General features: G+C 47.8%; 1 protein-coding gene across 1 annotated transcript; it reads right to left on the bottom strand.

Annotated features, from left to right (window-relative positions):
• Positions 1-5,639: 5,639 nt before the first annotated feature.
• S1PR3 (sphingosine-1-phosphate receptor 3) lies at positions 5,640-16,964 on the bottom strand. Its single transcript, XM_056127522.1, has 2 exons — positions 16,807-16,964; positions 5,640-8,546 (listed from the first exon to the last, which is right to left on the bottom strand). The coding sequence occupies exon 2, from the start codon at positions 8,403-8,405 to the stop codon at positions 7,272-7,274; it is 1,134 nt and encodes a 377-aa protein (XP_055983497.1). The 5' UTR covers positions 8,406-8,546; positions 16,807-16,964; the 3' UTR covers positions 5,640-7,271.
• Positions 16,965-17,810: the final 846 nt, after the last annotated feature.

Below are 17,810 nucleotides of genomic sequence, written 5' to 3'. Positions count from 1 at the left end.
TGTTATCTGGAACAGTTTTGATTTCAGGCACCTTGGAGATCGTCATCCAAAAGCAGAGGGGGCACATCGGGGGCTCAGTGGCTTTCCCCTTACAGCTTTGGGGGACATGGGAGGATGGGGGACATGGGAGGATCTTGCTCTGCTTCCTGGAGGACAGGAGTGGAAATGTGACCCCACTGTTCGGGAGTAATGCGCATACATGTGAGCTTGCACAGATTTCTTTCCTCTCGACCTTCTTGCAGGCTGATTGTGTGAGACCAACTCAATGGCCAGGGCAACTGCAAAAGGAAGAATGAGAGTGAGGTCGTGAGGGCCAGTGAGCCTGACACTTGATCTGATTTCTTTTCCTCTTGGGAAGTTAGGAAACATTCATCTGTGTAACTCTCTCCTGAGCTTTTGCCTAAGAATTGACTGAGAAAATTTAAATTTGGGAGGAGGGAGCAATATTAATTGATCAATTAATTGATGCATCGATATGAATTCAAAACATGTATTAAAATAAAGCTCAGACGATAAGATGGCTCATGATGGAGCAGCGCCAGAGGGGAGGAAGGTGGTGCTTCCTCCAACCCAGCAGGGCAGCTCTGAGCCAGGAAGGCAGTGATTTTAATCTCTTGTCCATCCCATTTGTTAGGTGTATTCAACCTCACATAGTCATTTCGTCTCTTCTTTCCAGGACCATGAGATGGTCCTCACTGTGAGCCTCCTTCACAACTGAGGCTCAGACAATGCCCTACCTTAAAGCAGCAAAGCCTGCAGGGCTGTTCTTAATCCCAGCGCCCCTGAGTGTCTTTGTCCAAATGGGGACCCTTTTCTCAGAGTTGCTAGGATTGCATTCCTACCCAGGAAGATCACCTGAGTGGCGCCCCACTCTACACATCACCTCTGCCTGGGCTGCACCCCATTCTAGGCTACACCCCCAGCCTTATTTGCGCCAGTACTGGGGAGCAGCACATTTCCAGGTGTGAATGCTGTGTACTGGGCCCCCGGGACCCCTGAAGTGCTGGGTGCCTGCTGGCCGCTAGGCCACCCCAGCTTCTGAGCCTACTGAGAGCAGCATGTAGGCCGAGTGGCCCTAGCATGGCCCTTCTTACAGTGGCCCAGGAGACCTCTTCCCACCTGCCCCCTATACAATACTGTTGGAATTAATGAGTCTTCCGGTGCCTGTATTATCTTCCGGAGAGCCTGTGGATCCCTATGGGGCTGCTCATTGCTGTCTAAGTCAGCTTTGATGCTTGAGGACTTCAGAGACCCCTGGACAACTCAGAGACAATCTGATAAACAGCTCATGCCAACAGCTCTCCTTCTAAATCTGAGGCACTATGTGAGAGGCCAAAGGCGAGGGTGCCAGACAACCTTGACATGGCTCACTTGAGCAAAGGTTTTCTGAAGGTTATCTGAGACTGTCGGGGTAGCTGGGGAAATGCCCAGCTCAGTCACTTAGCTAGTTTTCAGGGCATCACTCACCATTACTAAAGACAGAGGGACAGCCACATGGAGGAGGAAGGCCTGGTATACAAGGAAAGGTTGACAGGGATGGGAGGGGGGGAGTCAGCAGTACTTTGGACGAGTCCCCAAAGGTCAACATGCTGGGAACATAGCTCATCAGTGTCTCTGTGGAGTCTTCCCGGGGATCCTGAAGATGTCCTAGCTTCTAATATGTAGAGTTTCCTTCAGGAAGCATGGAATGCTGGCCAGCTCTTACTCCAAGATGCTTCAAAATGATTCCGGCTCTTATTTAGCTGCCTCTGTTGCCCTGTGAAAGCCTGTTAATGTGTCCTGACATGACAGGCCATCCTGGGTGTCGTCTGGTAGAACAGGGTCATGGGGGCCCTAGTTTATTGCTGTGTATCTCAGAGTCAGTGTCTGCATCTGTTTCCAGAGCTGAGCTTCCTTCGCCTGGAGATCGTGGGCCTGGAGATGTGTTCATGCTACTCCGTGACATACGTCCCAGAATCCAGGACATGAGTTTAACGGTGGAGGATTAATAGGCATTTATAACTCCATGCAATCATCGCTGACAGATAAAATGCCATGTCAGCCACACTTTATTTATAATGGGGTTTATACATATTTGCAAGTTTGCAAGCAACAAATGCAGTTTTATAACTGGCACATTTTCTAATAGAAAAATTGCAACTTTATACCTGGACTTGTGAATGTTAATTGCATCTGTGTACACACACACACTCACACACACACACACATACACACATTTGACCTGCACTGATAACACAGATACATGTCTGTCTGCCTGTGTTTATGCAAGCAGGCAACTGTGCAATTTACACCTCTAGACTCCTCTTTGGGTTTTGGTTTAACTAACAAGGACAGCTAGAATTTTGGCTTAGGGACAGACATGTCCTGACAACCACAGACACAGAGGAAAGTCCCAAATATTTTGAGATGTGGGGTCCTAGCACTGAGGGACCAGGAACAAGAACAAGAAGGCCATGGGACCGGGGATCACTGGGAGAAATGGCAAAGGGACAGGAATGGTTTCCTTCAGGCAGCAGGAGAAGCAAGGAAAGCAGAAATAAAGAAGGAAAAGGAATGGAAGGTAGACCAGAAATCCAGACTTACGTCCAGTGCTTACCCAGCAGCATGTAGCTCCGCTCAAAACCTCACATCAATTGAAGGCCAGTGAAGACAGAAAGGAAGGGCAACGTGGTTGAGGGGCCCAGCACAGAGTACTTGAGAAGTGAAAACCCTGTCTTCCAGGGGCAGCTGCATCTGCAGCAAGATGGTGGGCCTGGATGCAGACCCCTCCTGCTCTCATCTCGATATTAGTTCACATACAGGATGTGAGCTGACCTTGCCTCAGGGGGTTTCTGGGAGTACGAAGGCTCTGCAAAGCATGTAGCTGCAGTGTAGGAGTGCAGGGCCCAGAAGGGCAGCAAGGACCTCTCTGAGCATGCAATGTTCAACTTGGATGGGGCGGATGTGAGGCTGTTTTCACAGATACCCTAAATCACTGCAGCCCACAGGCCAAAAACACACAGGGCTCCTTCCTGAGGACTAGAAGAACCATTCTCATGGAAGAAAGTGCAGGAAATGAAATCTTATAAAAGCTTAAGTTTCTACTTTGCTGTTTACCTTGAAATACTATAGATAGAAAATATACGTAAGAGGCACTCTAGGTTCTGATTTTTTTTGTGGGATTTTATCCATACTCACGGGGGACGGTTTTACCACAACCAAAGTTTCTAACCACCAAATCAAGTGACAACTAACCAAGCAGAAATTAATGAGCAAATGCATCTTTAGCACTGAATTAACTTTTTGTAACAACTATGTGTCAGCTGCAAGTGGAATGTTCTCTGTTCATTTGACTTTTGAATATAACTTGTTCCTGAATAAATATTGTAAAATTAAGTACGTGAATGTTCTTTGTATTCAGAATTAAACTTTTGATGTTTAAATCCAAGGATTAGGAGAGAACTCCATGTAAATTTAATGTGTAATAATAAGATATTTATTACTTTTTAAGAAGCATTTGGATGGCAAATTATAGATCATGATAAATATTGTTTGAAAAACTTGTGTTTTGTTTTCCATTACTTTTGTGAAACAAAAAGAATTACCATAAAGTTTCCTGTCTTGATTTATTGCCTATTTACTATTTTTTATTTTTGGTTCGAACAGAGTTGATCTTTGAATATCCCAGAAGGAATGGAAAACCAAAACCAGGTTCAAGTTTTCTAATCTCTGCTCCATGAAAAAATGATCACACCTAAGCTATTTGCATAAGATTTGGGATATGACAAATCAAAGAATGAAGAAAAGTGGCTTAAATTTCCTCACCTTATGAATCCGCTTTGCTCCTTTATGAAATGATGTGGTTTCTGTTTGAAACCCTCAGGACAAGCCTACTGCAGCCCTCGGCTTCTGGGGGAGCCAGCGGAAGTGGCCACAACACCCCTGTGTATTACTATTGCGGCATCTGAGAGTGGGGAGCAGACACGTTAGGCAATGCTGCACTTCTTATCATTGGTTATGGGAAAATGTGCCTTCGTTTTCAGAATAGCAATGTGTGCATTTCTGATTATGTAGCAACCCTCTGATTTTTGACTTAGATACTAACATTTGGGTGTTGAAGTTTCACACTCATAGATAAAGTTTGACAGCATGGACTTGGTAATTTAATTTGAAGTTTTCTATAAAACACATCCCTTACATTTCTGAGAAATGCTCTATACCAGTGCAGCATTGCCAATGGTCAAGGGCAAAGAAAAACACCATTTTCTAAATAGTTTGTTGTTTAAATGACTGTCCATGTAAGTCTGTTGGCAATAAAGTATTGTGAAAAGTCTTTCATTTGAATGGTGGATAATTGCATGGCCTCCCAAAAAAACAGGGAAGCTTGAGACCTTCCTGTAGATAGCAGATATTCTGTTCATCTTCAAGAGACTTCGAAACAGAGTCAGACAAAGCCCTGAATGGTGTGCCAGAGTGGGAAATGCAAATACAGACTTGGCAGGAGTCAAGGCTAACCTTTACCACGTAGCACTGGAGTTGACTTTGGGTACAACCAAAGGCTGAGGTCTTGGATATTGTTGGGACATTTCTTGAGGCATATCCTCTCCAGAATATCAGGCCAAACACCTATCTCTATGGACATAGAACAGAGGCTCAAAAACTTGAATTAGGAGAAAGGATGGGTTCTTACATTTTCTTCTGTGGCAAATGGAGTAGAACCAAGTGTCCATCTGTCTGAGCCACACTCTGACTGTCATCACACTGGTGATTCTCTCCCTATCGAAGGGTAATCAAATGACCTCTGCCCAAACAGTTCGCCATATCAAAAGAGGTGGAATAGCACGAGCACACCAGAGTTTAACTAGAACACTTTCCTGTTAATGGGAACATGGATAAAGATTGTGGGTCATTCTCAAAGTGATTTAATTCCCAGAGAAACTCTGGTTCCAGGGGAAAATCTAGGCTGCCACTCCATACTCCACCAAATTTAACCCTAGTAAAAACAAGCTCCCACAACAAACCCAAAGCAGTTTATACAAGGGCACCAGGCTTTATTTTATTTTTTAATTAACATACATTGGACATAATAGAAGTTAATTTATGAACTGAATGAGATCAAATGCAGCTTCTCTATGGCTTTTAAACACACAACTCTAAATGTTCTCTTGAAGGCTAGTGAGAAAGGTTTTCATTGATACTGATGTACTTTTTTTCTTGCATATGTCAAATATACTTCACCTAAAGAGTATTTTTAATTCAGATTTTGGGAACCTGTTTATAATCTTAGAGAATTTGGATTATGATATAAAATGTGATTAATAAAATAGAGATTCAATGGCCCCAATACCAATCAGAACTAACATAAGTTGTCAAAACTCATTTTCTGACATAATCAAAATGGCAACACCCAACCTTTTGTTCTGCTGATGAACTTTAAAATTTTTTGGACCTTTTAGGTCATACCTGGTGATGCTTATAGGTTACTCCTGGCTCTGCACTTAGGAATTAGTCCTGATGGTTTGTGGGGGGTCATATGTGGGATGTCAGGGATCGAACTGGGATTGATTGCATGTAAGACAAACACCCTACCCTCTGTATTATCACTCTAGCCCTTTTAAAAATACATTTTTTTAAAAATTTGTTTTCTCCACTCAGTACCTTAAGGTTTAGATTTTGAAGAAGTGCCTTGGGATTTCTCAAGCTATTTGACAAGAGAATAAGATGCTTTATGATTATGTAAACAGACAACAAAATGCCACTGACAAATGTCTCTATACATACAATATTTATTTGCTATTACATATTTTTTAAAAAAGGAACATCATTGGTCAATGGATGAAGATGACAAATTCCCATGGAAATGTTCCTCAATTAAAAAGAACTCGCACCTGATAACAAGACCATTTCTCCTGGAAAAAAACTAGCATATAGGATTACTCTTTTAGTTTGTACTCAGGCAATTTGTCACTGAACCCAAGAATCTCCAGGGTCTCTGGTGGGAGGAGATTTCCCTAAGATTCCTTTTGAAGGCCGTTTGTTCTATTTTGACAGATAACTTAACACGTCACCGCAGTAGTTATGGGAGCTTAACCAGCATGCGTTTCATGGGTCTATGCTGTGCTGAGGCATGGATACTGTCTCAGGAACCCCTTTACAAGGTAAACAAAGGAAGCAGGTTGAACTCCTGTTGAAAGCAAGAATGTATAGTATCACTTGCACATCGCTACGTCTCTCTGACATGTGCAATGCCCTTTCCTCACTGACAATCAACTGCTCTGACAGTTGCTTCCAGGTTGCTTTTAGGAAGTCTGAGAATCTGCTAACAGTCCCAGATCTGCAGCTGTGACAACATGCTGCTTATTTACTTGCTCATTTTTCTGAGAAGAGTCAGACTTAATAGATAACTGAAAGGTGGGCTTGTAAACCTCTCTGAACCCAAAGGAAACCTCCTATTACATTATAGAGCACTGCTCCTGTGACCCAGCTATGGCTGGCTTCCTGGTTCTCCTGAGCAGGTTCTTTCCTAGGTTGGTCTAGGTCACAGGCTCTTGGCATAAAGTGGCTGACTTCTCTGTGATTTGGAGAATACCCCCAACTTGCAAACACCCAAGCAATTCAACTTCTGGATGTGCTTGTACTGGATCAGGTCAGATAAGAAGTAGGGATGCCCTATTTGGTCTTCATGGCCTTCAATGCCTGCTTCACTGAGAATCTGGAAGCAACTGGACCACCATGTCCAGCTATTTCAAAGTCACCTCATGTCCCTGGAGGTTCAGTCAGATGTACTGGAATCGCTAGCTGTGGAACAGTGAGGGCCCTTTTACATGTATGGATGGCAGACTCTTGAGACTCACGGGCTCTGTAATAGAAATATGATGAATACACAAGCATGCATTCTCGGTATGGTCTGTGCTAAATTACCAACACATCACCCTTCTGTTCTGAGAAACACGTGGTGTGTCCTGCAAACCACATCCTTCTCTGTTTAGAAACACTGGGGCCAACTTCAGGGCGGGAAGCTGGTGACAACATCAGGAACTCAGGACACTCGAGACTCTGAAGCCACTGAGGCAGATTATCTACACTCAATCAGGCTCTTGAGTCCTGTGATCCCACCTTGAGAGAAGGTTACACCTGCGGTTGGTCCAGTAGATTTTGTGGGTTCTAGCAGTGGGAGCACCCACAGGGTGAGGCAGGCAATAAATATAATGGAGCTTGCAGAGCTGGGTGCTGCTCTCCCTGGGATCTGAACGTGTGGAACGGAAGCTCCCAGTTTCTTCAGGCCGGTGCCCTTACTGGCAGAGAATCCCGTTCTGCAGGGCTTTGTTTCTGTCCATGATGCAGGGCAAGGCTGTCTGGGGGAGGTCTTCCTTGCTCTTGGAGGCGGGGCTGCTGTTGTTGCTGCCGCTGGATTTACTTCTGTTGGGATCCAGAGCAGGCTGGGGAGGGAGGGAGCATGCCCCCTTACCCCGGACCAGACAGTTGCACACCAGGCGGAAGAAAGCTCGGCGCATCTCCTTGCTGGCCAGGGTATAGATGACGGGGTTCATGGCGGAGTTGAGCACTGCCAGCACAATAAACCACTGCGCCTTGAACAGCACAGGGCATTCCTTCACCCTGCAGGCCACGTCCACCAGGAAGAGGATGAAGAGCGGTGACCAGCAAGCGATGAACACACTCACCACGATCACCACGGTGCGCAGGAGCGCCATGGAGCGCTCCGAGTTCTGGGGGCTGGCCACCCTGCGGCTGCTGGACTTGACCAGGAAGTAGATGCGCACATAGAGGATGACGATGGTCACCAGGATGGCCATGAAGATGCTGATACAGAAGGCAATGTACTTCTTGGAATAGAGGGGCAGGATGGTGGAGCAGTCCGGGAGGTTGTGCAGGCAGTTCCAGCCCAGGATGGGCAAGGCGCCCAGCGAGAAGGCAATGAGCCAGCACATCCCAATGAGGAGAAAGACCCGGTATTTCTTGTTGGCGTCATAAGGTCTCATTTTGATCATGGTCAAGTGTCGCTCAATTGCGATGGCCAGTAAGCTGCAGGTGGAGGCCCCAAGGGCCACAAACATGCTACCTTCTCGGAGAAACCAGACGGTGGGAGAAAGGCTCAACGTCTTCTTGCCGGACATCAGGATGTTGACCTTGTAGACGATGCCGGCCAGCAGGTCGCACAGAGCCAGGTTGCCGATGAAGAAGTACATACGATTGTGAAATTTGTGGTTTTTCCAGATGGCGATTAAAACCATCAGGTTCTCCAAGACAATGAGGCTGCAGATGATCAGGAACAGCACGGTGGTGAGAGTGCTGCCCTCGGGGGCATCTTTTAGCCTGCCCTCCAGCTTGCCCACGTAGTTGTAATGCTGGTGCAGAGTGCCGTTCCAGGGGGAGGAGCCCGGGAGTGAGCTGAGCACCATGGCCATCACTTGGAATTCACAGACTTAGCTCCAAAGTCCAGCAGAGGGCGCCCTGGGAACGTTCATTTTCAGGGAAAACAAAGACCCTGGCTCAGGCTTCCTTGGTGATGCAAGCCAAATCCCCGCTGGGTTGTGGAGAACAGGCCCCTGCAAGGAGATAAAAGGCGGCAGCCCTGTGATGAGGTCTAACCACCCCGAATTCAAACAGCCGCAAAACTGGAGAAGGTGCCCAAGGCGCCGAGACCTTCAGATGCTGCTGCATAAAGGCCTCGGGTGGGTCCCCAGCACCCACCAAAGTGGCTTATGCAGAGACCCCGCAGGAGAGTTGGGAGCCTGAGGCTATCAGGAAAGGATTTCTAACTGGAAACCTCCAAAGGCTCCAAGGAATGCTGATCAGCTGATTCCCTCTACTGCATGGAGTGGGCAAATTGTGTCTCCCATTGAGCCGGAGAGAAGCAGGGTATGGAACTTACGATGTTCCAAATGGGGCCCCCTGGACTATGACACCTCTTCAGTGATATCTGGAGCAACCACAAGGATAGAAGTGCTTCCCCTGGTTTAGGGCCTGTGACAGAGAAAGGCAGAGCCCAGAGATCAAACCATCACACTCACTCAAGGAACAATAGGAGGACCCAGGTGGACACAGGCCACTGTGATAATGGCTGGCAGAGAGTGTGGAGTCAGGGAAGGAAAGAAGTGAGTCCACTTCTGTTGAGGTTCAAGGAAGAAAGTAAAGCAGTGACAGGTATGTAAACCTCCAGAGTGCCTTCAAACTCAGGACCCCGAACATCAGAACTGACTGGAGCCCAGAACTGAATGTAAGATGTAAGAACTACATTTAAGCCAAAAGATCTCAGCCTGGTGACACTCATGGGACATGAACCTAGAAGCCAGACCCTCCTGTGGCCCTGATTTCTGTTCCTTTCTTGCTAACCCTGAGACCACCCACAACACTGGAAACAGCCACTGACTTCCTGGAAGCTCAAGACTTTCAGTGGACTAGATGATTTTGAACTTAATTGACTGGAATACATAAAGATCTAATTAAGATTAAATGAGGTTAATTGAAGGCATTTTGAGTATACAGTGCATAGCCCTGATTTGGTGGAAGACAAAGGCTTATTCTCCAGTGACATGAGCTCTGCATGCATTTTGGGAGAGGGAGGATGTATACCAAAGGTCTTGTCTATCCGAAGTCCATTCCTCAGGCATAAAGCGGGTTAGTCCCTGAGAGGAATTAAGAGCTAGATACTCCATGGATGAGGAGATTCTGGACTGTTTTCTATCCATCGTATATCCCTGTGGTTTGGTTGTGACCCGGATGTGATCCTCAACTCCACCTTCATTTGAGTGACTCTGGTTCTCTGAGTTCAGCTGTTCTCTGCAGAGCTTTCTCTGCAATATCTGAGGCTGTGGTGAGCTGACATCTGCATGCTGCCTGGAACTGCCTGTGGACCCCAGCTGGTTAGAGAGACCTTGGGAGTCCACCTGACACCTTTTTTAACTTCAAAGGGGAAAAGAAGGCTAGGCCTGAGGCTAATCTGGTGCTAGAGAATGGAGACTGCAGGACTCGACTACATTCCACAGTTGAGGTGCCCATGGAAGGTGTGGGGCTCTGCCTCTCCTGATCAAGGTGCACCCATATCAGGGGGATCTCACCACCTTGAGCAGAGGAAGGGCCCCCCGACCCCTTCCCTGGCTCCCCACCTGCCTGGACTGAGATCTGTCAGTGGTGGCCTAGTGAGGTCTGGAGGTCAGACCAGGTTCTCTTGAGGTCTGTGGATCAGCTCGAGGGTTGGGGAGTGTGTGTGTGTGTGTGTGTGTGTGTGTGTGTGTGTGTGTGTGTGTGTGTGTGATATCTGGAGCAACCACAAGGATAGAAGAGCTTCCCCTGGTCTAGGACCTGTGACAGAGAAAGGCAGAGCCTTTCTCCAGTGGAGCCTTATTCCAGATATCACACACACATGCAGGGGATGCCACATTTTCTACTAGCTGTCAGCTCACTGGACCACCCTCCTTTTTACTTAAATTTTGTCTGTCCTTCCAGCCCGTAGTCAAATTCTATCTTCCCTTTAACATTTTCTGGAACCAGTTCAGATTTTCTCCAATATTGACCACCACTTCTTTGTTCATTTGTTTATTTGGGGGTCACACTCAGTGGTCCTCAGAACTTAGGTGATGCCAGAAATTGAACCAGGTTGGTCATGTGCAAGGTAATTACTATAACCCCTGGGCTCTCTGGACCAGCAGACCACTTTTATTTAGTTAGTTAGTTTTTGTTTGGGGACCACACCTGACGGTGCTCAGGGCTTACTCTTGGCTCAATGTTCAAGGATCCTGGTGGTGCTCAAAGGAGCACATGTGGTGCTGGGGATTTGAACTAGGTTGGTAGCATTCAAGGCAAATGCCCTATTCCCTGTACTGTCCCTTAGACCCAAGATTGTTGTTATCATGGTGCTAATTTTTCTTGTTTCCTGATTCTTTTGGAGCTGCCCTATCTTTACAAAAGGTCTGTCTGAGTATGCAAGGGAAGGACCAAGTGGAACCCATGGCATCTTTAGTTGGTTTGATGGGTTTGATCCCTGGCATCCTATATGGTACCCTGAGCCCTGCCAGGAATGATTCCTGAGTGTAGAGGCAGGAATAAGTCCTGAACACTGTCAGTATAATCCCCCTAAACAAAAACAAGCAAATAACAACCATCCGACCACCATAAAAACAGAGAGAGACATTCCACAGACCTGCCCAAACCACCCATCTTGAGGGTGATTATACCTTCCCATTAAGGCTTGGTTTATCATTTCCCTTCATTAAATATATACCAGTAAGCATATTTTTAGCACATCTTTTGTTAAGTGTGAGGATATACATTTTGTGTAACTAGGTGGTATCTCACTCCATCTCTTGAGCATCAGGAGAAAGTAAATCCCATTCTGAGTCCCAGGCTCTGGGCCAGATAGATTGTGGGTATATCTGAACACTAATGCTCTTGGGTCAAACACCTCTCAGGATCGAGGTTTGGTCTTCACCCTGGGCTTTTCAAAAGGCTCTGAATTTGCTGGAGGAAACTGGAGCTTCCCCTGTGGCCACCCTCCCCGACCCCAACCTCTGAGGGTCAGTGAGAAGCCAGTCACTGTCACTGCAAGTCATGGCAGAATGTTCCACCGGGCACCACAGGCACATGGGAAGTTAGCCTCTCCCACCCTACAGAGGAGGTTGATGCCCATAGCCTCCCTGAGACCTTTCCTACACTTGATCAGTGAGAACCACTATCTGGGCTTCACATTTCTGAAACTACTTCTGCCTGATCCTGACCATCACAACAAAAGTTCCCTAAGGCTGACAGCTGTGCTGGTTTTTGTTGTTGTTGTTGTTGTTGTTGTTTTTCCTGTTTTGAAACCATACCCAAGGTGTTCGGAGCTTACTCCTGGCTCTGTGCTCAGGGATCACTTCTGGAGATGTTCGGGGCACCATATAGGATGCCAGACATTGAACCTAGGTCAGCCATGCACAAGGCAAGTGTCTTACCCAGTAATGACTTTCTGGCCTGTGTGCTGGTGTTTCTCCATTTGCAACCTGCTGGAGACACTGGGGATTCATCTCAGGGCTCCTGGGCCACTGTCCACTGTTTATTCTCCATATGATCCTATCCACAGTGGTGGTGCCAGGAGGGCTGAAGGTGCCTCTCTTTGCCAGCACTGCCTGCCTTCTGTGGCTTCCTGGATGTCCAATCACTGCAGGGCAGGGTTTTGATGTGAGGGTCCCTCTGTGAGCTGGCACTGGGCACCCTGAAGTCTGGTGACCATTGGGAGCTGGAGACATTTTCCACAAAAACAGACACAGACTGTGAGATGGACACAGGCAAATGCTCCCAGCCTATTGAACTGCAAAAGGCGGCAGGATCTACTCTCTGCCTCGTCCTCATATAGGGTTTCATCACTGTTGAATTTCTACTCTACAACCTTAAGTTGAGCAATGTGGCTATGTACTGGCTCATCACCTCCATCTCTGAAAGCCAGATATGTAATAGAAGATACTAGGGCCCAGAGAAGCTTGTTATAGACACTCTACAGTGCTCACCCACCCTCCTACACCTGACCATCTGTATCACCCTTGCCTTCATGAGATGTGCTGAAATGACCTGGTCTCTCTGGTGCTCCTGTACTCACCCTGAGTAGGGATTTGGTGGTCTTCATGTTAGGGGAGGTACACAATCCAGGGCCCCCATTCCTCAGATTCACCCCAGAGTCCTTCAGAGTTTTTGTTCCAGATGCATTAAACTGTAATATTCCATTCTTTCTCAAGACATATGGATGCCAGGTTCAGATTTTTTTTTTTTTGCCAAGAAGAAATAAGATGCTTTCTAGAAGGCCCCTTGGTATGTGACCCCAGGTAGACTCTGTCATATCAGTGGGGGGTCCACTCCCCCGTTCCAAAGAGCATCCACCGGGATGGCCAGCTGGAAACTGACCGATGGATTCCAGATGGGCTTTCCATGCTACTGATTCACTTCCTCGACAACATAAGTTTGAAAACTAAACAAAAGATAAAAAGGAGGAGAAGAAAAGCCATAGAGGAAAATATTTCTACAAGGTTGAGAATCTGTCTCTCTCCCGCTCTCTCTTTCTCTGTCTCACTGGAATGACAATAAAGAAAAGCTCAAGCTAGACAGTGCAAAGAAGAATACAGGATGCTGTAGTTTTCAAAGGTCTATCCTCCCAGGAAAATCAACTCACTCCTCCAACTTTAAATAGTCAAACATTGTCCAACAAGCAAAATTTCTTGGAAAGCAAGATTTTTTTTTGTTTGCTTGAAAGAATTTAAAAGGAAGTAGAGTTGGCCATGACTTGGCCCTGCAAAAATTCCTCTGCTAACAAGCACGTCCTCTTGCTCTGGAATCCTTCTGAGATCCCACTGTGCTTTGAGGGGTAGTTTAAGGCCAGAGACTTCACATGGACAGCCTTCGCTGCTTAATATTTTCTCTAGGCCTGGGCTTTTAGTGGAATTACAGTTAGAGAACCAGTGTTGCAGATGAGATAAGAGAAAATCTCCACTAGGAGCGTAGAAGTGAATTAGGCCCCTGACTGACCACCCTGCTTTTCAGTACTTTTTCTCCCTGTTATTCTCTCCACGTACAAGGCTCAGTTGTGAAAGCACAGTTAGGCACAGATGCACACTTTGCCCACCAGGCAGCCTCTCTGGATGCCCAGGTTTGTCTATTAGCAGCAGCTCCTTTGGATACAAGACCTTCCACCCTCTGTCTTTCTGTCTTTTCTCTGCTTGTTCTACTTGAGGGCACAGGATTGAATTCCTACCAAGATGGTCATGACAAGTGAAGGTGGAGACCAGCTCCTGGAGGCCGACACAAGGAAGAGATGATCTGCCCTTGAGAAAGAGTCCTTTCCCAGGACAGTGCTTGGACTGGTGATTTGGCAGGTGCACAGGCCCTCTAGGGCACCATAATGGTCTCCCCACCTGCCTCTGCAGGTAACGGGAGGAAACTACAGCTGGGATGGGACTGCTCCTAGAAACACAGCTCTACAGGACTTGTGCTGGTCCAGATGTCTGTGTCATGGGAGACTGTGACCACATTAGGTACACATTCTTCTGGAGGCTAGCACTTACCTCCATGCTCCTCTCCCAGATGTGACAAAGGCATTACCTGAAGGTTGCCACATTCTTTTCTAGCTACCCTGATAGCCAAATGTTGGGCTGTTTTTTCTTTTCTTTTCTTTTCTTTTTTTAAGTTTTTTGGTTCACATTAACGGATGCTCAGCGATTACTCCTGGTTTTGCACCCAGCAATTTTGCCTGGCAGTGCTCAGGGAACCATATGGGATGCCAGGATCGAACCTGGGTCGGGTGCATGCAAAGCAAGCACTTTCCTCACTATACTAGCTCTCCAGCTCAAAATGTTGATTTGAGACTCCCCTGAAACTTTGGAAGAACTCTCCTGGCTGAAAAACGCGAAGTCGTCTTGAATAATAGCCTTGTGGACTAATGCAGGACTCTCCAAGATCAAGGGGCCGATGGGACACCAAATCCACCTACTGGTATACTATTCGCTTCACTAACATTTTTCACTCTTCTACCTGCTCCTGCTACCTTCTTCTAGAGGTAGCTCCCACTTTGCAATAGTAACGAAAGCAAAGCAAAGGTTCTAAACAGCCAGTAACTGTAATCACAATAAGTGAATGTACCATTAGCTAAAGTTAGAAAGGACATCATCCAATGCAGTCAAAGCTAGGGAGAAATCTTTTTCCTTTTAGTTTTGGGGCCACAGCTGGATGTTCTTGGGGCTTTCTCCTGGTTCTGAGCTCAAGGATCACTCCTAGGGGTGTATGGGGAACCATATGGGGAGCCAGGATTCAAACCCGGGTCAGCTGCATGCAAGACAAGCACCTCGCTCTACTATCCCTAGTATTTATCTATCCCTAGAATCCACTATCCTTCTCTTGGCCCTAGTAAGACATCTCTTAAAGCAATTATTCAACAGAAGGAAAAGAAATAATCTAAAGTCATTCCAAAACTAGTAACAAAGGAACAGTAAGACTAACTGCAAGGAAATTGGCTTCTGGAACTTGAGGGACCAGGTCTGAGTTAACATAAGGAAGTACTTGAGGGTAGTTGGCTGGTTATGCCATGGTTTAATCATAGTCCACAGAGTTGGAAAAACAGTGGGGTTCAACAATAGAACAACCCCAATTTTATTAAAGATGAAGTCATGCTCAGTTATCAATTTTTTTGGTCAAAGAGTATATGCCTATACTATAGGGATGAATGGTTTGAAGTTCTCAATCTTTTGGTAATAAGCATATATGCCTATGCTGTAGGAATTGATAGTTTTAGGAGGTGAAGGAGGAATTGTGGAATCAATTTTGTTTAAACATTTCCAAATAAAGGAAACCGATACTGAAATTGGAGAAATAAAGTCATCGGGCCAAGAAACATAAAAGGGCATAGCTGTGCTCTGCATATATGGCAGACAATTTCAGTTAGTTAAATCTACAAATTTATACAGGAAAAGGACAGACTCAAAGATAAAAATTTGCTGAGACACACTCTAATTGTCTAACAGAGGAGACTGCCATGGGCTCATTTTGTGTTGTAGAAATCAGTGGCAGGTGGTCGGAATCCACAGACCAGCAGAACCAATGTGGTGCTTGTGGAGAAAAACCGACTCTGTGGTTGTCTGATGGGACCGCATCATTCTAGCTGGCACTGAGCTTTTATTACATTATTTCAGTAAGAAATTGTACAAGTCTGGACAATGCCATTATCTCTGGGAGCCCCACACCACAACACCACCAGCGGCAGCAACATCTCTTATCCCAGCCATGAACAAAACATCCGTCTTGATCATAAGCACAGGACCTAGTCTCACACTAGCATCTCCAGGAATTCTAATTTTCTTAGCCATGCCTGCAGTATTTTTTATCAGTAAAAAACAGAATGTGCCAATGGTCATTTGATTCCCATGCACCTATGTTTACTTTATCTTCAGATTTGTGTATTACACTAAAAAAAGAAAAGAAAAAAAGAAAAACCTAAAAGAACACACCACCGACAAGAGATTTCTCTCTTGCATCTAAATATAAAAGACACCACAGAAAAATCTGTCATTGTAAATGAGGGGGAGGGGAGAGACAGACAGACAGACAGACACACACACACACACACAGATTTTGGGTCACAAGCTTTCAAGCTAAGTTTCCAAGTTTTCCTCTATCAGACCAGAGAAGGACAAGTGTGGACCTCTGCTTCATTTATAAAAGCACACACTGACTGCCACCCGTCTTTCTCCCTGGGTAGAACTGTACCTTCCAACTTCCATTTGACCCTTTTGAGGTACAGAGGCAAATAGGGCATTTTGACAAATCAAACTGCAATGAATGCTTTTCCCGGAGAACATCTGCCACCACACACTTTGAGAGACCCAAGTGCTCATTCTGGGAGGTGCCTAGTTTAGGACGGCCTCTCTCTCCTCCAGGAGAAGACGCTACTCCCTTTGTGTTTGTTTTTGGGCCACACCCGGAGGTGCTCAGCGTTTACTCCTGGCTCTGCGCTCAGAGGTCACTCCTCACGACCCTCGGGGTACCTGAGGGGCTCCGGGTATCAAACCCTGGACGACTCATGCTAGGCAAGCGCCCTTCCCGCTGTACAGTCTCCCGGTCTAGATGCTCCTTAATTTTAAAGGCTGCAATCACAGCAGAAACGAAGTATCCCTTGCCCTCTGCCGGGTACCTCACCGGAAAGGACCGCCCGGGGCTGGGGCGAGGCTGACGGGGTGCACGCGCTCAGCCACGTCACGACTGCGCCTGGAGCCTCTGGAATTTGCAGAGAAAAATTGTCCCCAAGGTCCGCACCCGGGGCCGGGCGGCCGCGTGTCCCGGCTCCCAGTTGCTCACCTCGGGCTGGGTCTGGGACGGCCGCTTGGGCCAAAGGCATCCTGGCGCCTCCGCTCCTGAGCCGAGCTGGGACTCGGATGGTCCTGGAGTGGGTTCTCGGGTGCGGAAAGTCTCGGTCCTGCTTGTCCTGCCACCACTGTCGGCTCCGGCTCCCTGTCGCGTGTCCCCGGGACCAGGCACTCCGCATCTGCAGAAGAAGCCAAGAGCAGACAAACTTTTCCAGCGGCCCTCGGGGCGGGGCCCGCGTTCTGCCTGCCTCCTCGTCCCGCCCCTCTCCTTGCACCCTTCTCCCTGCGCCCTTCTCCCGGCCCTTCTCCCGGCCCCTCTCCCTGCGCCCCTCTCCTTGTCCGGCCCCCTACTCGATCTGCACCCCTCTCCCTGCACCCCTCTCTCTGCACCTCTCTCCCTGCTCCCCTCTTCCGGCCCTTCTTCCCAGCTTTCTCCAGGCCCCCTCCCTGAGCCCCTCTCCTTGGCCAAACCCACCCTGCGCCCCTCTCCCTCCCCTCTCCCTCCACCCCCTCCCTGAGCCCCTCTCCTTGGCCGAACCCACCCTGCGCCCCTCTCCCTCCACCCCCCTCCCTGAGTTCCTCTCCTTGTCCGGCCCCCTACTCAACCTGCCCCCCTCTCCCTGCACCCCTCTCTCTGCACCTATCTCCCTGCTCCCCTCTTCCCGCCCTTCTTTCCAGCTTTCTCCAGGCCCCCTCCCTGAGCCCCTCTCCTTGGCCGAACCCACCCTGCGCCCCTCTCCCTCCCCTCTCCCTCCACCCACCTCCCTGAGCCCCTCTCCTTGGCCGAACCCACCCTGCGCCCCTCTCCCTCCCCTCTCCCTCCACCCCACTCCCTGAGTTCCTCTCCTGGTCCCGTCCCCAGTACTCACCCTGCGCCCCTCACCCCTGCAAACCCTCCCTCCGCCCCTCTACCCGTCCTTCACCCCGCATCCTCCTCCCCGGGCCAGTCTCCCCGTCCCTCTCCTGGCCCCTCTCCCATAGCTCCTCTCCTTGTCC

This window comes from Sorex fumeus, unplaced genomic scaffold, assembly GCF_029834395.1.
Source record: "Sorex fumeus unplaced genomic scaffold, SorFum_2.1 ptg000063l, whole genome shotgun sequence".
In the NCBI taxonomy this organism is placed as follows: Eukaryota; Metazoa; Chordata; class Mammalia; order Eulipotyphla; family Soricidae; genus Sorex; species Sorex fumeus.
Note: the sequence above shows the minus strand (reverse complement) of the source record. Positions and strands in the feature narration are given on the sequence as shown.